Below are 21,352 nucleotides of genomic sequence, written 5' to 3'. Positions count from 1 at the left end.
CTGCTCACCATTCACAATGTTTCCAGGTTTTATGCCATCTCCAGATACTTGAAGTTGTACCCCATACACCCAAGTCTGCATGTGATGATCCCTGTCCTGAACTGTGGAGTACTCCCCTCCAAACCTCCCTCCACTCTGCTTCCTGTCACTTTCCCAGCTTTGTATCTGTGCTGCTGCTGCCCATTGTATTCCATAGGCTTCAATCTCATGGACTAGCCTGTTGTGTGGCACTATGTAAACCTTTTGGAAGTCTATTTACATCAGACAGTATATCCCTTAACAACCCTTTCTGTCATCCCAAATACCTCAAGAAAATTAGCTTGCCCTGATTAAATCAAAGCTGGATATCCTTGATCAATTTGTACAGTCATTCAGTTATACAGCAGGGAAACAGACCCTTCAGTCCAACCCATCCGTGCTGACCAGATATCCTAAATAAATCTAATCCCATTTGCCAGCATTTGACCCATATCCCTCCAAATCCTTCCTATTCATATACCCATCCAGATGCCTTTTAAATGTTGTAACTGTACCAGCCTCCACCACTTCCTCTGGCAGCTCATTGTATACACACACATCACCCTCTGCGTAACAAGTTGCCACTTAGACCCATTTTAAATCTTTTCCTTCTCACCTTAAACACATGTCCTCTAATTTTGGACTCCCCTACCCCAGGCAAAAGTCCGTGGCTAGTGACTTTATCCATGCTACTCATGATCTTATAAATCTCTACAAGGTCACCCCTTCGCCCCAGCCTATTCAGCCTCTCCTTTTCGCTCAAAGCCTCCAACCCTGGCAATATCCTTAGAAATCTTTTCTGAACTCTTTCAAGTTTCACAACATCCTTCCGATAACAGGGAAACCAGAATTGAACACAGTATTCCAAAAGTGGCCTAACCAATGTCCTGCACTTCTCCAAGGTGTCAGTGGGGGACCACTTTGGGGCCAGCGACCATAACTCTATTAGTTTTAAAATAGTGATGGAAAAGGATAGGTCAAATCTAAAAGTTAAAGTTCCAAACTGGAGGAAGGCCAATTTTGATGGCATTAGGCAAGAACTTTCAAAAGTTGATTGAGCCGAATGTTTCCTGGTAAAGGGGCAGCTGGAAAATGGAATGTTTTCAAAAATGAGATAACTAGAGTCCAGAGACATAAATGTTTCAGTTAGAGTGAAGAGCAAAGCTGGTAGGTGTAGGGAATGCTGGATGACTAGAGAAATTGAGGCTTTGGTCAAGAGTAAGAAGGAAGTATATGTCAGGTATAGACAACATGGATCAAGTGAATCCTTAGGAGAGTATAAAGGCAGTACACGTATACTTAAGAGAGAAATCAGGAGGGCAAAAACGGAACATGAGATAGCTTTAGCAATTAGGATGAAGGAGAATCCAAAGGGATTCCACAAATACATTAAAGTAACTATGGAGAGAATGGGTCCCCTTAAAGTTCAGCAAGGACACCTATGTTTGGAACCGCAGGAGATGGAGGGGATGCTAAATGACTATTTTGCATTAGTGTTTGCTGTGCAGAAAGACTTGCGGAAATAAATAGAGACATCTTGAAAAATGTCCATATTACAGAAGTAGTGGAGCTGGATGTCTTAAAACACATAAAGATGGATAAATCCCCAGGACCTGATCAGGTGTACCCTCGAACTTTGTTGGAAATGAGGGAAGCGGGCCCCTTGCGGAGATATTTGTATCATCGATAGCCACAGGTGACGAGCTGGAAGATTGGAGGTTGGCAAACGTGGTGCCACTATTTGAGAAAGGTGGTAAGGACAAGTCAGAGAACTGTGGATCAATGAGCCTGACAGTGGTGGGCAAGTTGTTGGAGGGAATCCTGAGGGACAGGATGTACATGTATTTGGAAAGGCAAGGACTGATTAGGGATAGTCAACATGGCTTTGTGTGTGGGAAATCATCTCACGAACTTGATTAAGTTTTTGACAAAGTAACAAAGAGAATTGATGAGGGCAGAGCAGTGGACATGATCTATATAGACTTCAGTAAGGCGTTTGACAAGGTTACTCATGGTAGACTGGTTAGTAAGATTAGATCACATGGAAAACAGGGAGAACTAAACATCTGGATATAGAACTGGCTCAAAAGGTAGAAGACAGAGGGTGATGGTGGAGGGTTGTTTTGCAGTCTGGAGACCTCTGACCAGTGGTGTGCCACAAGGATCACTGCTTTTCGTCATTTATATAAATGATTTGGATATGAACATAGGAGGTACAGTTACTAACTTTGCAGATGAAATCAAAATTGGAGGTGTAGTGGACAGCAAAGAAGGTTACCTTAGATTGCAACAGGATCTTGATTAGATGGGCCAATGGGCAGATGGAGTTTAATTCAGAGAAATGTGATGAGCTACATTTTGGAAAACAAATCAAAGCAGGGCTTTAACACTTAATGGTAAGGTCCTGGGAAGTGTTGCTGAACATCTCCGTGAAAGTGGAGATGCAGGTAGATAGGAGAGTGAAGGCAGCATTTGGTATGCTTTCCTTTATTGGTCAGACCATTGAGTATAGGATATGGGAGGTCATTGGTTAGGCACTTTTGGAATACTGTGCTCAATGCTGGTCTCCCTATTATAGGAAGGATATTATGAAACTTGAAAGAACTCAGAAAAGATTTACAAGGATGTCGCCAGGGAGTTTAAGCTATAGGGAGAGGCTGCAAAGGCTGGGGCTATTTTCTCTGGAGCATCAGAGGCTGTGGGGTGATCTTATACAAGTTTTTAAAATCACGAGGGGCATAGTAGGATAAATAGCCAGGTCTTTAGAACAGAGTAAGGGAGTCCAAAACTAGGAGGGCATAGGTTTAAGGTGGAGGGAAAAGATTTAGAAGGGACCTAAGGGACATTTTCACTCAGAAGGTGATACGTGTATGGAATGAACTGCCAGAGGAAGTGGTGGAGGCTGGTACAATTACAACATTTAAGAGGCATCTGGATAGGTACATAAATAGGAAGAGTTTAGAGGGATATGGTCCAAATGCTGGCAAATGGCACTAGATTAATTTAGGATATCTGGTCAGTATGGCCAAGTTGGACCAAACGGTCTGTTTCCATGCTGTACATCTACATGATTCTGACTGTAAGTGATTGTTTACCACTGAAGCTAAACTGGGTGACCTTTAGTTTACCCTTAACCATCTCCCTCTGACCAACCATCTATTTCACACTAAATTACATCACTGCACTTGACCAGTAGATGGAATTAGCAGTCAATGCAGGGCAGATTTGAAAGAGCCATAGAAATTGGGAAATATTTTCATGAACAAAAGCTAATAGCAGGTCCAGGCACTGCAGGATGGTGAGCATTCCTGCTCAGTTGTTTCTCAGATTTCAACTACACAAATACATCCATCCACAACATCCAGACTGAAGTTCCCATCCATAAATGTAGACTTTCAAAACATAATACATTGTTAGGATCCCAATGGATGGCAATGTGGGCAAGTTAGACCGCAGAGTGAAACCTAGTTTGAAAGACCATAGTTTTATTATTTACTGCAGCAGTAAGTCATCCAACATATTCAATGCAACTTTAACAAAGGATCATCAAAGTTTACTACACACAAAAAGCAAACAAAAACCATAAACTACTTGACATTATATAGGAGTTATTTGAAATGGCATTATTACAAAATAAAGGTGCTACCCTTTTGTGCTCAACACCTTACAGATACTCTCACCTCAGTGAAGGATCACTCTGTTTCTCCTTTAAAGTTCTTTGTTAAGTGAGCATGGCTGTACTAGGGTCTCTTTCTGGTAAATGTCTGCATTTACCTAATGCTATCTCCTTTAGGTCTCTTCATGAGATCGTTCAAACAAATTACTAAAACAGTTCACTTATTTTTCAACTGGAGTCCCTTAAACTCCTTGTCCACAGCCTTCTAATTCTGAAGATTTCTCTTACAGATGTTAAACTACTCAGAACTTTTTTTCCGGCTGTCTCTCTGCAATAAAACATCTCGCTATCAGGTCATTCAGTTTCTCTCTTCTGCTCCATGATTCAAACCACTGAGCCATTCACCTTTAAATGCGGGCAAACAAATGTCCAATCAGCCCACAGCATTCACTGAACCCAAAAATGAAACCAAGACTTTCCTTTCTAAACCCACAGAATACAGAAATACAATCCAATCTCACTTAATGGATTTGCCCACGCTAGAATCCAAGCTTCCAAGTAATTATATTACTATATCAATATTATTGCTCTTAATAATAATATCAATTAGCAAGTAAGTTACATTATAAGTATCAACTCTGTAATGAAATCAAAGTACAGGAACAAAAGGAAAATGTTAACAGTAAATCCAAGGAGGAGTCTTACAAACTGTTAGCTTGTTTAACAGTGGAATGAAAAAGAATTGGATTGAATTTAATACAGGGATGTACTACAGTAAGAATTTAAACCCTGGGGGTATTGGGGAAGGGATTCCAGGAGTGGGGAATTTGATTGGAGATTAATCCCAGAAAGGTACCACATTGGGGCTCTAACCGTGTGTGTGCGTGCATGTGAGAGCGCACACGCGTTTGCTTGTGTGTGTGGGGGGGCGGGCATTGGATTTGGGATTTAATCATGAGGCTTATTGGACTGGGAGTTTAATGCTAGAAGTAATTGAGGATTTAATTGTTGGGGATATTGGATTGGGAATTTATTGGTTGGCGCTATTGCGTTCAGCATTTGATTCTTGGGAAGTATTGTATGGGAATTTAATGATGGGAGTTACTGAATTGGGGAGTTAATGGTGGAGGGAATTATTGGATTGGGGATTTAATGGTGGGGGGCTATTGGATTGGGGATTTAATGGCAGGGGGGTTACTGGATTGGGGATTTAATGGCAGGGGGGTTACTGGATTGGATATTTAATGGTGGGGGGAAATTGGATTGGGGATTTAATGGCGGGGGGGTTACTGGATTGGGGATTTAATAGTGGGGGGAAATTGGATTGGGGATTTAATGGCGGGGGGGTTACTGGATTCGGGATTTAATGGTGGGGGGAAATTGGATTGGGGATTTAATGGAGGGGTGGGTTATTGAATTGGGGATTTAATGGTGGGGGGGTAATCAGATTGGGGATTTAATGGTGAGGGGTTATTGGACTGTGGATTTAATGGTGGGGGTGGTAATTGAATTGGGGATTTAATGGTGGGGGTTTAACGGCAAGCGGTTACTGAATTGGAGATTTAATGGTGGGGGGGTTATTGGATTGGGGATTTAATGGTGGGGGGGTAATTAGATTGGGGATTTAATGGTGGGGGGTAATTGGATTGGGGATTTAATGGTGGGGGGTAATTGGATTGGGGATTTAATGGTGGGGGATAATTGGATTGGGGATTTAATGGAGGGGTGGGTTATTGAATTGGGGATTTAATGGTGGGGGGTTATTGAATTGGGGATTTAATGGTGGGGGGTAATTGGATTGGGGATTTAATGGTGGGGGGTAATTGGATTGGGGATTTAATGGCGGGGGGGTAATTGGATTGGGGATTTAATGGCGTGGGGGAAATTGGATTGGGGATTTAATGGTGGGGGGGTAATTGGATTGGGGATTTAATGGTGGGGGGGTAATTGGATTGGGGATTTAATGGTGTGGGGGAAATTGGATTGGGGATTTAATGGTGGGGGGGTAATTGGATTGGGGATTTAATGGTGTGGGGGAAATTGGATTGGGGATTTAATGGTGGGGGGGTAATTGGATTGGGGATTTAATGGTGGGGGGGAAATTGGATTGGGGATTTAATGGTGGGGGGTTATTGAATTGGGGATTTAATGGTGAGGGGGAAATTGGATTGGGGATTTAATGGTGGGGGGTTATTGAATTGGGGATTTAATGGTGGGGGGGTAATTGGATTGGGGATTTAATGGTGGGGTGGTAAATGGATTGGGGATTTAATGGTGAGGGGGTAATTGGATTGGGGATTTAATGGTGGGGGGGTAATTGGATTGGGGATTTAATGGTGGGGGGGTAATTGGATTGGGGATTTAATGGTGGGGGATAATTGGATTGGGGATTTAATGGTGGGGGGGTAATTGGATTGCGGATTTAATGGTGGGGGGGTTATTGGATTGGGGATTTAATGGTGGGGGGGTTATTGAATTGGGGATTTAATGGTGAGGGGGAAATTGGATTGGGGATTTAATGGTGGGGGGTTATTGAATTGGGGATTTAATGGTGGGGGGAAATTGGATTGGGGATTTAATGGTGGGGGGGTAATTGGATTGGGGATTTAATGGTGGGGGGTAATTGGATTGGGGATTTAATGGAGGGGTGGGTTATTGAATTGGGGATTTAATGGTGTGGGGGAAATTGGATTGGGGATTTAATGGTGGGGGGGTAATTGGATTGGGGATTTAATGGTGGGGGGGAAATTGGATTGGGGATTTAATGGTGGGGGGGTAATTGGATTGGGGATTTAATGGTGGGGGGTTATTGAATTGGGGATTTAATGGTGGGGGAAATTGGATTGGGGATTTAATGGTGGGGGGGTAATTGGATTGGGGATTTAATGGTGGGGGGGTAATTGGATTGGGGATTTAATGGTGTGGGGGAAATTGGATTGGGGATTTAATGGAGGGGTGGGTTATTGAATTGGGGATTTAATGGTGGGGGGGAAATTGGATTGGGGATTTAATGGTGGGGGGGTAATTGGATTGGGGATCTAATGGAGGGGTGGGTTATTGAATTGGGGATTTAATGGTGGGGGGGAAATTGGATTGGGGATTTAATGGAGGGGTGGGTTATTGAATTGGGGATTTAATGGTGGGTGGAAATTGGATTGGGGATTTAATGGTGGGGGGGTAATTGGATTGGGGATTTAATGGTGGGGGGGTAATTAGATTGGGGATTTAATGGTGGGGGGTAATTGGATTGGGGATTTAATGGTGGGGGGTAATTGGATTGGGGATTTAATGGTGTGGGGGCAATTGGATTGGGGATTTAATGGTGTGGGGGAAATTGGATTGGGGATTTAATGGTGGGGGGGTAATTAGATTGGGGATTTAATGGTGGGGGAAATTGGATTGGGGCTTTAATGGTGGGGGGTAATTGGATTGGGGATTTAATGGTGGGGGGGTAATTGGATTGGGGATTTAATGGAGGGGTGGGTTATTGAATTGGGGATTTAATGGTGAGGGGGAAATTGGATTGGGGATTTAATGGTGGGGGGAAATTGGATTGGGGATTTAATGGTGGGGGGGTAATTGGATTGGGGATTTAATGGTGGGGGATAATTGGATTGGGGATTTAATGGTGGGGGGGTAATTGGATTGGGGATTTAATGGTGTGGGGGCAATTGGATTGGGGATTTAATGGTGTGGGGGAAATTGGATTGGGGATTTAATGGAGGGGTGGGTTATTGAATTGGGGATTTAATGGTGGGGGGTAATTGGATTGGGGATTTAATGGTGGGGGATAATTAGATTGGGGATTTAATGGTGGGGGGTTATTGAATTGGGGATTTAATGGTGTGGGGGAAATTGGATTGGAGATTTAATGGTGAGGGGGAAATTGGATTGGGGATTTAATGGAGGGGGGGTAATTGGATTGGGGATTTAATGGTGGGGGGTTATTGAATTGGGGATTTAATGGTGAGGGGGAAATTGGATTGGGGATTTAATGGAGGGGGGGTAATTGGATTGGGGATTTAATGGTGGGGGGGAAATTGGATTGGGGATTTAATGGAGGGGTGGGTTATTGAATTGGGGATTTAATGGTGGGGGGGAAATTGGATTGGGGATTTAATGGTGGGGGGGTAATTGGATTGGGGATTTAATGGAGGGGTGGGTTATTGAATTGGGGATTTAATGGTGGGGGGGAAATTGGATTGGGGATTTAATGGAGGGGTGGGTTATTGAATTGGGGATTTAATGGTGGGGGGGAAATTGGATTGGGGATTTAATGGTGGGGGGGTAATTGGATTGGGGATTTAATGGTGGGGGGGTAATTAGATTGGGGATTTAATGGTGGGGGGTAATTGGATTGGGGATTTAATGGTGGGGGGTAATTGGATTGGGGATTTAATGGTGTGGGGGCAATTGGATTGGGGATTTAATGGTGTGGGGGAAATTGGATTGGGGATTTAATGGTGGGGGGGTAATTAGATTGGGGATTTAATGGTGGGGGGTAATTGGATTGGGGATTTAATGGTGGGGGGGTAATTGGATTGGGGATTTAATGGAGGGGTGGGTTATTGAATTGGGGATTTAATGGTGAGGGGGAAATTGGATTGGGGATTTAATGGTGGGGGGAAATTGGATTGGGGATTTAATGGTGGGGGATAATTGGATTGGGGATTTAATGGTGGGGGGGTAATTGGATTGGGGATTTAATGGTGTGGGGGCAATTGGATTGGGGATTTAATGGTGTGGGGGAAATTGGATTGGGGATTTAATGGAGGGGTGGGTTATTGAATTGGGGATTTAATGGTGGGGGGGTAATTGGATTGGGGATTTAATGGTGGGGGATAATTAGATTGGGGATTTAATGGTGGGGGGTTATTGAATTGGGGATTTAATGGTGTGGGGGAAATTGGATTGGAGATTTAATGGTGAGGGGGAAATTGGATTGGGGATTTAATGGAGGGGGGGTAATTGGATTGGGGATTTAATGGTGGGGGGTTATTGAATTGGGGATTTAATGGTGAGGGGGAAATTGGATTGGGGATTTAATGGAGGGGGGGTAATTGGATTGGGGATTTAATGGTGGGGGGGTAATTAGATTGGGGATTTAATGGTGGGGGGGTAATTGGATTGGGGATTTAATGGAGGGGGGTAATTGGATTGGGGATTTAATGGTGAGGGGGAAATTGGATTGGGGATTTAATGGTGGGGGGGTAATTGGATGGGGATTTAATGGTGGGGGGGTAATTGGATTGGGGATTTAATGGTGGGGGGGTAATTGGATTGGGGATTTAATGGTGGGGGGGTAATTGGATTGGGGATTTAATGGTGTGGGGGAAATTGGATTGGGGATTTAATGGTGGGGGGGGTAATTAGATTGGGGATTTAATGGTGGGGGGTAATTGGATTGGGGATTTAATGGTGGGGGATAATTGGATTGGGGATTTAATGGAGGGGTGGGTTATTGAATTGGGGATTTAATGGTGGGGGGGTAATTGGATTGGGGATTTAATGGTGAGGGGGAAATTGGATTGGGGATTTAATGGTGGGGGGGTAATTGGATTGGGGATTTAATGGTGGGGGGTTGTTGAATTGGGGATTTAATGGAGGGGTGGGTTATTGAATTGTGGATTTAATGGTGTGGGGGAAATTGGATTGTGGATTTAATGGTGGGGGGGTAATTGGATTGGGGATTTAATGGTGGGGGGGTAATTGGACTGGGGATTTAATGGTGGGGGGTAATTGAATTGGGGATTTAATGGTGTGGGGAAATTGGATTGGGGATTTAATGGTGAGGGGGAAATTGGATTGGGGATTTAATGGTGGGGGGTTATTGAATTGGGGATTTAATGGAGGGGTGGGTTATTGAATTGGGGATTTAATGGTGTGGGGGAAATTGGATTGGGGATTTAATGGTGTGGGGGAAATTGGATTGGGGATTTAATGGTGGGGGGTTATTGAATTGGGGATTTAATGGTGTGGGGGAAATTGGATTGGAGATTTAATGTTGGGGGGGTAATTGGATTGGGGATTTAATGGAGGGGTGGGTTATTGAATTGGAGATTTAATGGTGGGGGGTTATTGAATTGGGGATTTAATGGTGGGGGGGTAATTGGATTGGGGATTTAATGGTGGGGGGGTAATTGGATTGGGGATTTAATGGTGGGGGATAATTGGATTGGGGATTTAATGGTGGGGGGGTAATTGGATTGGGGATTTAATGGTGGGGGGGTAATTGGATTGGGGATTTAATGGTGGGGGATAATTGGATTGGGGATTTAATGGTGGGGGGGTAATTGGATTGGGGATTTAATGGTGGGGGATAATTAGATTGGGGATTTAATGGTGGGGGGGTAATTGGATTGGGGATTTAATGGTGGGGGATAATTGGATTGGGGATTTAATGGTGGGGGGGTAATTGGATTGGGGATTTAATGGTGGGGGATAATTAGATTGGGGATTTAATGGTGGGGGGGTAATTGGATTGGGGATTTAATGGTGGGGGGTTATTGAATTGGAGATTTAATGGTGGGGGGTAATTGGATTGGGGATTTAATGGTGGGGGATAATTGGATTGGGGATTTAATGGTGGGGGGGTAATTGGATTGGGGATTTAATGGTGGGGGATAATTAGATTGGGGATTTAATGGTGGGGGGGTAATTGGATTGGGGATTTAATGGTGGGGTGGTAATTGGATTGGGGATTTAATGGTGGGGGATAATTAGATTGGGGATTTAATGGTGGGGGGGTAATTGGATTGGGGATTTAATGGTGGGGGGTTATTGAATTGGAGATTTAATGGTGGGGGTAATTGGATTGGGGATTTAATGGTGGGGGGGTTATTGAATTGGGGATTTAATGGAGAGGGGGAAATTGGATTGGGGATTTAATGGTGAGGGGGAAATTGGATTGGGGATTTAATGGTGGGGGGTAATTGGACTGGGGATTTAATGGTGTGGGGGTAATTGGATTGGGGATTTAATGGTGGGGGGATAATTGGATTGGGGATTTAATGGTGTGGGGGAAATTGGATTGGGGATTTAATGGTGGGGGATAATTGGATTGGGGATTTAATGGTGGGGGGGTAATTGGATTGGGGATTTAATGGTGGGGGGTTATTGAATTGGAGATTTAATGGTGGGGGTAATTGGATTGGGGATTTAATGGTGGGGGGGTTATTGAATTGGGGATTTAATGGAGAGGGGGAAATTGGATTGGGGATTTAATGGTGAGGGGGAAATTGGATTGGGGATTTAATGGTGGGGGGTAATTGGACTGGGGATTTAATGGTGTGGGGGTAATTGGATTGGGGATTTAATGGTGGGGGGATAATTGGATTGGGGATTTAATGGTGTGGGGGAAATTGGATTGGGGATTTAATGGTGGGGGATAATTGGATTGGGGATTTAATGGTGGGGGGGTAATTGGATTGGGGATTTAATGGTGGGGGGTTATTGGATTGGGGATTTAATGGAGGGGTGGGTTATTGAATTGGGGATTTAATGGTGGGGGGGGTAATTGGATTGGGGATTTAATGGAGGGGGGTAATTGGATTGGGGATTTAATGGTGGGGGGTAATTGGATTGGGGATTTAATGGTGGGGGGTTATTGAATTGGGGATTTAATGGAGGGGTGGGTTATTGAATTGGGGATTTAATGGTGGGGGGGTAATTGGATTGGGATTTAATGGTGGGGGGGTAATTGGATTGGGGATTTAATGGTGGGGGGGTAATTGGATTGGGGATTTAATGGTGGGGGATAATTAGATTGGGGATTTAATGGTGGGGGGTAATTGGATTGGGGATTTAATGGTGGGGGGGTAATTGGATTGGGGATTTAATGGTGGGGGGTTATTGAATTGGGGATTTAATGGAGGGGTGGGTTATTGAATTGGGGATTTAATGGTGGGGTGGTAATTGGATTGGGGATTTAATGGAGGGGGGTAATTGGATTGGGGATTTAATGGTGGGGGACAATTAGATTGGGGATTTAATGGTAGAAGGGTTATTGGATTGGGATTTAATGGTGGGGGGGTAATTGGATTGGGGATTTAATGGTGGGGGGGTAATTGGATTGGGGATTTAATGGTGGGGGATAATTAGATTGGGGATTTAATGGTGGGGGGGTAATTGGATTGGGGATTTAATGGTGGGGGGGTAATTGGATTGGGGATTTAATGGTGGAGGGTAATTGGATTGGGATTTAATGGTGGGGGGGTAATTGGATTGGGGATTTAATTGTGGGGGGTAATTAGATTGGGGATTTAATGGTGGGGGGGTAATTGGATTGGGGATTTAATGGTGGGGGGGTTATTGAATTGGGGATTTAATGGAGGGGTGGGTTATTGAATTGGGGATTTAATGGTGGGGGGGTAATTGGATTGGGGATTTAATGGTGGGGGGGTAATTGGATTGGGGATTTAATGGTGGGGGGGTAATTGGATTGGGGATTTAATTGATGCAGCTGTTGTTTTCAGGATCTAATAGTTGAGGGGGTAATGGATTGGGGTGTAATTGTTTCGAGGTGGGTATATTTTGGCTAACCTCACCTGGCGCGTCCGTGGGACACAGTTGAACCTCACATGTCTCTTTTGCCTCTGGCTTTGTGGATGGATCGCAGCCTTGTCCAACTTCATCTCCCTGGTAACATTTCACTTCACGAACTCGGACACCACTGCCACAGGTTTTACTGCACTGTGCCGGATAAAGACAGCAGTTGGTCATTGGGACAGCACCAAACACACATTGCTGAATGCAAGTATGTGGCCAAGTGTCAAAGATCTGTAATGAGGAGAAACTGTTTGGGTTGTCAAAGAGGATTCGAGTGGCCTGGGAACAGACCGTATTCTCAGTGCCTCAACAAGCATTCCAACTTCATTCCATCCAGGTCCATCAAGTACATCTGTTCTTGTGCTTGTCCAATGCGGAACATGGCTCTCCCCTGACAACCCAATTAGATCTTCCTACATCACGTACAGAATAGGTTAGATGTAAAGTTACTGTTCTCCATCAACCTAACTGGTAGTTACAGGTCAGATAAAGAATACAATGAACATGGGATTAAGCCATGTCTTGGCCACACCAGTCTATATTCTCTCAGACAAGTACAGACTAAGCTGTGTTCATCATTCAAGTTCCTTCGTTATGACCCACTAATTTCTGATGGACAGACTCAGGTGCTCTAAAGCAACACCACAACTTGCATATTGAGATGCCAGTCTGCAGTATCTCAGATAATGACTGGGTTGCACATCCATTGACCCGACCCAGTATCTTTAAGTAATGTTCTTCAACTTCTTAACTACTGTAACACTATTTTATTGACATCTGCCCATAGCAGATTCTCAAATACAGCTCTCCGGTGCAGTGTCTAAGACCCCTCTCTTCATGTGCTCATTCTAGACCGGTGTCTTCTCTCTTACCAATGTCATGTGATCAGTTACAGCATCACGATCTAAATGAATCTCACGATACAACACGACCAGCTTGACAAAATTGATGTGGATTGCATCCCTCATGTCACTTTACTGCTCTTTCCCTGTAATCATTGATTCTTATTGAGGCACAGAGGGACTGATTCACAATTGTAAAGTCACCGACTTATTGGTTAAGAGCTGCAGATTGCAGCGACTGATGGTGGAGGGTGGGTGGTAAAGTGGCTTTCTTCAGGGTTTGGCGTTTTTGCTGCAGAGCAGAAACACAGCTATTTCCTTCCTGTAAGTCCAATGGCTTCTCACCCAAACATTCACACCCATAAGTTCTTCAGCTACCTGGGAGCCAACCACATTGTTGCCGGTGGGCAGAAGGGCTTTGATAACAGGTCATCATTCCCCAGACCAATCAGCCACTTGCTGCCAGCTGAATTTCTATTCATGCACAAACCCTAGCTCAGGCTCATCTGCAATGGGATTGGACAAACTCCTGGAACAAGCAGCAGTGTAAACAGCACTTACAATGAGTGTCAAATAACTTGCTTTTGAAAAAGTGCAATAAACCTTGGTTTCAAGAACAATCCTTTCCCCACTTCAGTCCACAATGAAGAATACAAAAACAAAAGTACATCTTTACATGCGATAGTTTATCATGTTTAAGGAAGGATGTAAATACTTTAGAAGCAGAACAGAGCAGGTTTAGCAGATTAATATCTGGAATTAGGTGCTTTGTCATATGTGAAATGGTTCGACAATCTAGGTTTGTATTCGTTCGTCTTAAAAAAAAGGTGACTTGATTGAAACATAGGGGACCCAGAGAGGCTTTAACAGGTTGGAGTGGAGAGGACACTTCCTGTAATGGGAGAGTCTAGAACTAGGGGCTACTGTTTAAGTATCAATTCTTTCCCATTAAGGAGAGAAGGGAGGCCATTTTCTTTACTTTCAGAGGGTCATGAGTTATGATTAGATTACTTACAGTGTGGAAGCAGGCCCTTCGGCCCAACAAGTCCACACCGACCCGTCGAAGCGCAACCCACCCAGACCCATTCCCCTACATTTACCCCTTCACCTAACACTACGGGCAATTTAGCATGGCCAATTCACCTAACCTGCACATTTTTGGATTTGGGAGGAAACCGGAGCACCCGGAGGAAACCCACGCAGACAGTTGCCTGAGGCGGGAATTGAACCCGGGTCTCTGGTGCTGTGAGGCAACAGTGCTAACCACTGTGTCACCGTGCCGCCTCTTTTGGGCTCTCTTCCTGAAAAGGTGGTGGAATAGGTCTATGAGTACTTTAAGGCAGAAGTAAATAGCCTTTTATTAAGTAAGGGGTTGAAAGGTTATCAAGGGTAAGTAGGAAGGGGGGGGGAGTAGAGGTTACAGTCAGATCAACCATGATTTTACTGGATGGCAGAACAGGCTTGAGGGGCTGAATGGCCTACTCTTGTGCACTATGTTATATGATTCTGAAAATAGTATGGGCTAACCCCCTTTCCTCTCACAAGCAATGAAACTGTTTGCAGGATTGGCAGGAGGTTGAGACAGTGGCAATAACTGCTCTGGGTTAATCTCTCTGAAAAGTAGTAGGCGATCAGTGGGGCTGCTCAGGAAGTTCTTGTTAATACAGCAAAGGTATACAGTGAAACTGGGATCCTGCTTCCTGGAGCACTCTGGTGGGCCACCCTAAACAGAACAGAACAGAACAGAACAGCTGGAAGGAGAGAGACTTAACATCAATCCTCCTCAGAGTTTCTGTGGCAATGTCTACCTTGGCAATGTAATCTGTACGTGGTTGTTTTTAAAGGTAATAAACTGACTTGTCAACCAGCAGAGGCTCTCTGAGTGAAACCAGGTGGCGGCTTTCCTCAACTGTACTTGACCGAACAGGTGTTGCAGTTTCCGACATTGAAAGAGAACGGTGGAAACAAAGGTCATCATGGGCAGTGGTTCATCGTGAGCTGACCTGCCGATACAACTCACCCAGTTCCAATGGAGCACGGAAAAAAAAACTGTCGAGAGGCCAAACACAGGGAACGTGCATGGGAAAGGACCATAAGACATGGGAGCAGATATTAGGCCACTCAGCCCATCAAGTCTGCTCCACCATTCAATCATGGCTGATAGGTTTCTCAACCCCATTCTCCCACTTTCTCCCCGTAACACTTGATACTTAAGAACCTACTTATCTCTGTCTTAAATACACTCAGTGACCTGCCCTCTACAACCTTCTGTGGCAATGAATTTGGTATGGAATTAAAGAAGCAAACGGTTATTTGCTGCAGTACACACAGGGCAAGCTCACAGCCCCCTTTAGCGAATCAGTAAGACAGAAGTGCTGACCCGGTGAGTTTGCTTACCTGGGACCAAGACGTTTTAAACCACTTTGAGCAGGGCCTCTCGAAACAGGCCGCCTCCTCGTCGGGCTTCTTGGAGTGACCACACCGGCTCTCCTCATACTCCTTATAAGCTCCATTTTCCAGGCCAGCACATAGAATCCTCCGGGTCTTCCTGCCCCGGCCACATGTGGCATTGCACTAAATTTAGTAGGACCATGGCAACCAGTTATTACACAGTCGAGTAGTCAGTCCATGCCCACACCCTACACCAGAGGGAGCTCAAGAGCTATCAGCCAGACAGTAGACTGACTAATTCACCCTCTGGTCCCCCACAACCCTCCTACTAAAACTCTCCTACCCACAAAATCTCAACTCCCTGTCTAGTTACTGGTGCCCACATTAACACAACGGTGACAGATGCAGGCCAAAGCTCCCAAGTGCAACAGAATGTTAGGAAGTTGGCAAATATTACAGCGAGGTATGAATGTAACACAAGGTCTGACTTGAGATAACCCGAGTGACTTTTCCCTGGGAAGTCAATTATCATACAAAACGAGGCTGGACTGCTTTGCGAAACCTTTGGGTCGCTACGCAAATCTGTTTCCGATCACCAATCGCTCCTCTGTCTTCCCCGGGCTCCAGGCCTGCCTCTCTGTCAGAGGATGGGAATCCTGAGAAAGCTCAACAAGGATCCCAGTCCAGTTCGAAACTTTGGAAGTTGAAGGACCTCATTTTCTCCTCTGGCAGCCCTTCACCCCCTCCCATCCCCTCACTCATGCACAGCGTCTCACCCTCTCCTAGTCTCTTGCTCCCTTCCCAACTCGCTCATCAGCTCCCAGTCACATAGTGCGAGAGAGGGCCACAACTGAGATGGCACTGGAATTAGTGCCGGTGACGGGATCTCTCCACCACTGGAGAACCATTGCAGACCCCAATGCCGCTCTCCCCCTTGAAGCTAGTGAGGGACCTTCCTGGGATTTTAGACCCAGCAGGACAGAGATCCAGAAGGCAGACAGTTGCCAGTTAACCAGAAACTGGCAGCTCTCCATCACTGAATGTGTCCCCATGTGGTGCCTGCTATTGTTAACACTCCAAGCACTTTGGCAGGTATCCCCTGACACTGGTGAATGAGAGTGGGGTGAGGGTTGTGGAGAGAGGCCATTACAATGGGGAGCAGAGAAGGATCAACACAAAGGGCAGCAGGGTGGTGCTCAATTTCTTGCCCCACGTTTTGATGCCAGGCCCCTCAAAGGGGCACTGAGCTTGGATCCTCACACAGAGTGAGCCCAGCCACCATGGTCCCTGCTGCAGGAGGCTGGATTATACTCAATCCCGGGAATGGTACAGAGACCCCGACTGATGGTCCAGGCGTCCGAGAGAGGGAGAGGGAGAGCGAGAGCGAGCGGGGGACAGGGTCCGGGAGTCTGAGAGCGATGAGGGGACAGATTCCGGGAGTCCAAGAGGGAGCGGGAGACAGGGCCCGGGAGTCCCACAGCGAGCGAGGACAGGGTCCAGGAGTCTGGGATCGAGCGGGGGACAGGATCCGGGAGTCTGAGAGTGAGAGGGGGACAGGATCTGGGAGTCCCACAGCGAGTGGGGACAGGATCCGGGAGTCTGAGAGTAAGAGGGGACAGCGTCCGGGAGTCCCACAGTGAGCGGGGACAGGGTCCAGGAGTCCCACAGCGAGCGGGGACAGAGTCTTGGAGTCTGGGAGTGAGCTGGGGACAGGATCTGGGAGTCTGGGACCGAGCTGGGGACAGGATCTGGGAGTCTGGGACCGAGCTGGGGACAGAGTCTGGGAGTCTGGGACCGAGTTGGGGACAGAGTCTGGGAGCGAGCTGGGGACACGATCCAGGAGTCCCACAGCGAGCGGGGCACAGGGTCCAGGAGTCCTAGAGCGAGGGAGAGAGTCTGAAAACGTGGGGGAAGTGAGGGAAATTGACATAGCGGGCGTTGAATTTTCTCCCTCTTAGCACAAAGTACTCAGTGTGAAGCATTTATTTAATGATGAGAAATCTTCAAGTGCTCTCTCTACTGTTCATCTCTCTTTCGCGAGCAGCCTTGAGGTTTTGTGGAGATAGGTAGTTTGCTCCAATTGAGTACTTTCTCCCCAGTATTCCCACAGCATGTGTACTAGTCCCTCACATACCTGCTCCCACTCCTGTGACACCCAGTGAGGGGGACAGTCTCTATCTCCACAGGGGTGCACCGCCAGGGGCTTTGTCGTCAGGTCACACTGCAAATCCGGCAGGACCTTGCCTTCGTTGTTCCTGCAAACCACGTAACGTGTCATGCGGCCCTCTCCACAGGCTCCTGAGCACTGCATTGAGAAAAGGAAAGATGGGGGTTAGAAACCAAGCCAAGCAAATATTTCACCGTCAATAGCAACAACGCACCAGGGCTTGTTGAACACCATTCCCAAACTCAAAACCCCATCTCTTGGAGAAGGAGCAAGAGAAACATAGGATCCTCTAGTGTTAGTCTCTCAACTTGGAAATAGTTCACTACATCGTCCAAACTCGAGAGTGACCACTGATCAGCAATTAACTCTGGTCTGGGGCAGTGACATAAACATACCAAGAATGAATATTGAATAAACTTCATTCGTGTACAAGTAATGGGCTCTGAACTAAAGAAAGGGAGGATTTAGGAGAGATGACCAGAAGGTTATGAGTTTGAAGCAGAAAATGGAGGGTGAAGAGCCTGTTAATGGAAGTAAAACATGGCCGCTAATGGTAGCGGGTATAGAGCTGGGGAAAGGGACAACAGGCTGGAGCCAGAGAGACAGGAAGGAACTCTGCAACTGGAGGAAATTGCAAAGAAAGAGGGGGGAAAGGCCATTAAAGTACTTAGAGATGAGAACTTGATGCATTGATGGTACGAGAATTCAATGTAGAGCAGGAAGGGGTTGTTCTGGGAAAGGATATGGACCACAGGACTTTTTGAGGACCTGACGTCGATGATGAGTGGAGCCCGTGAGATTAGCTGGGAGAGAACTGGAGTCTCTGTGCCTGAAGGTGACAACAGCACAAAGTAGGAGGGAGGATTTCAGCAGCTCTGAGGTCGGAGTAAGAGGCAGGTGGTGTTCGACATAAAGTGAGTAGTGTTTTTGCGATAGGTAACAAGATGGTGCCAGGGAGGGGACAGAGTTGGCAATGAAGAACGCAAACAGTCGATTTGGTTCTCGTGCGTATAAGCAAAAGATGTGAATCCTCCAAGCCTGCATACACAACTTCCATTATTTGCAGTAAGCTCCTTTCCTCTTGCAAAGACATTGACTCGTGAGGGGTAGGCAGCCACACAATCCATTGTGAAACCAGCGTATTGGAGGACACAAGACAGTGGGCCCCACAGCGGGATGGGAGGTAGTGGGGGACGGAGGGGGTTGAAGCTGATTGTTTATAACAGGCTAATTCCCAAAGATACAATGACCAGTGTGACAACTGGACGGATTACGTCCTGCAGATAGGAATTCGGTGATATTGACCATGGAGCTCTTTTCTCAACAATTATGAAACATCAGTCAAGAGGAAGACACGACAAACACAGAGTATCAGAGAAAAATCATGGTTAGGATCTAACAGAAATCAACATCAGCAGTTGTCCCCTTTCCAAAATATAATGTTGGATCAATGTAGATAAAACGTGAGGACAAGCTTTACTGGTCAGATTTGTATTTCTACCTACACCCCATCAAATCTAATGCCACTGATTACTATGACGGCAAATAATTGCAGTCAAGATTCAGAAATAATTATCCACAAAGCATAGATAACTACCAGTAGGTCCCATGATCCAACTGGCCTCAGGGACCTCTGCCAAATCCTAGTCAAAAATAACACTATCACCATATTTACATCAACGTGGGATTACAGTGTCCCCAAGTGTTAATGTCATCGTAGAATGAGTGTGTACTTGTATTAATGTCAGTGTGAGGTGTATCTTTGCGTGTGTTAGTATCAGTGCAGGGAGAGGGTGTCTGTGTATTAATGTCAATGTGGGGTTGGTGTGTCCATGTGTTAATGTTAGTGTGGGGTCAGTGTATCCTTGTATTAATGTCAGTACGATGTGTGTGTGTGTGTGTGTGTGTGTGTTACTGTCAGCATGGGATCAGTGTGTTTATGTTTAAGGTCAATATGTGTGTGCCTGTGCGTGTGTTAATGTCTACATGGGGGTAATGTCTTTTTCAGTAAAATATGTCCATTCATTATTGTCAGTGTGGAATTGCAGTGTCTGTGTGATCCTGTCAGTAAAGGTAACTAGTTTGTAAGTATCTTCCATATTGTGGACTGTCGATTCGGACAGATGGTGATCTGCCAGGTTCATTCGGATACATTAGGTCAGAAGCATGTTGGCAGCCCTTACTGGTCCCCAGTCTGATGCAGTCCAACGACGATCACAAGGTGGCCCCATGCACTCCTTCTTGTTGGTTGGTTTGGTGTACTCATCACACAAGCGAGGATCAACAGAGCATCGAACTTCACGTCTCATGCTCCCCCTGGTGCCACACCGCGCAGAACACTGAAGGGAGAAAGACCATTACTACGGTGGGCCATTATCCAAGATCATTTCCAATAACTATCAGAGCAAAACTGTTTCAGGACTGAGTCCTAAATAAAGATAATTATACTTCAACTCAGTATTCCATTTGGAACACAAAAACAGAAGCAATAAATCCTAAATCCTCAATTTACCTGCCTGGTGGACTCGGGTTAACAAAAGAAAAATACTGATCAGGTTCCTGTACTTATAAAAGAACCTACATATACTCGTGTAAAAGTTGAATTTTTTTAGATTTTTTTAAGGTTAAATTTATGGGGTTGACTATTACACTGATACTATTTTTAAGAGGCTGAAATCCTGCATAACAAATTCCAGTAATTTCACAAGTGCTGCTGGGGAACTGAGCTCAGCTGAGCTGCATGCAAAAGGAGGTTGTCACCTGACTCTGACCTGATGTGTCCTTAAATCTTTGTGCCAAATTTTTCCATTTCCCTCTGCTTTCTCTGGTCTACAGTTGTTTTGGTTTTTAAGCTTTTATCAGACGTTTGACTCTCATACAGTCTCATTGATCATTGTAGCCATGAGAAATCGTCAACAGCTGCATGGCAATTATTGTGAAGTAAATGCATATAGGACCATCTTATTTAGGAAATAATGGTGTGATAAACTTTGGATCACACTAATTATACTAATTATCATACTCGTTTGATAATTAACTTAATAATCTGTAACCTAATGTTGGTGCGAACTGTACATCAAGACACATAACAGCATGAAACAGAATCAATTTCCTCATCATAAAAAACATTTATCTTCAGGATAATCGCTTGACTCACAAATGTTGATCTACTACCTATAAAGAACTAGGGTTGACTTTTACATGAGGCATATGGAAAATTCCAGATTTTTTTGGCCAAAAATAGCGAGTCAACTTTCACATGAGATTGACTTTTACTTGAGTATGTACATGGCATGTTTTGTAAATAAATAAACACTAACCATAGGCAAAATGAGACTGTTGATTACAGCTTTTAATTCTACTAGTTGGAACTCAATTCTCTTTTAAAACACTTGCACACCAATACAGATAGACGTAAGTGAACAAAAAAACAAACTAGTGGAGGCAACAAAGCTGGGGAAACAGTTCAATGGCACCAGTCCCTAGGATTTGATGAAATGTTCCTTTCTCTTCTCAGGACCTTCTGTTCTCCTAGCCCCTTCTCAGGAGGCACAGAGCGATGGGTGTACAGTGTACTACTATTGTAAAGTCATTAATTTACTGGTTGAAGACAACAGCTTAAAGCAATGGTGGGAGAAAGCAACCATCTTTCTTTCGGCTTTAGTTACTTTGCTGCAGAGATAGAGACACGGCACACGCTCCTTCAGCAGCCCAGAGGTTTCTCTGCCACAAATCAGGATAAATCACATTGTTAACCTTCCCAGGGGCCAA

General features: G+C 45.2%; 1 protein-coding gene across 8 annotated transcripts in view; it reads right to left on the bottom strand.

Annotated features, from left to right (window-relative positions):
• The window catches only part of LOC140479622 (ADAMTS-like protein 2), a 135,572-nt gene that overhangs the window by 4,785 nt on the left and 109,435 nt on the right, over positions 1-21,352 (bottom strand). For all 8 annotated transcript variants that reach the window (XM_072573494.1, XM_072573493.1, XM_072573495.1 and 5 more), the window contains 4 exons: positions 19,765-19,920; positions 17,549-17,719; positions 15,421-15,597; positions 12,181-12,325 (listed from right to left, as the gene is read on the bottom strand). In XM_072573494.1, the coding sequence (XP_072429595.1) occupies positions 12,181-12,325; positions 15,421-15,597; positions 17,549-17,719; positions 19,765-19,920 (649 nt within the window). The remainder of the gene's footprint in view (positions 1-12,180; positions 12,326-15,420; positions 15,598-17,548; positions 17,720-19,764; positions 19,921-21,352) is intronic.

The sequence above is a fragment of the Chiloscyllium punctatum genome, chromosome 7 (assembly GCF_047496795.1).
Source record: "Chiloscyllium punctatum isolate Juve2018m chromosome 7, sChiPun1.3, whole genome shotgun sequence".
NCBI classification, from domain to species: Eukaryota; Metazoa; Chordata; class Chondrichthyes; order Orectolobiformes; family Hemiscylliidae; genus Chiloscyllium; species Chiloscyllium punctatum.
Note: the sequence above shows the minus strand (reverse complement) of the source record. Positions and strands in the feature narration are given on the sequence as shown.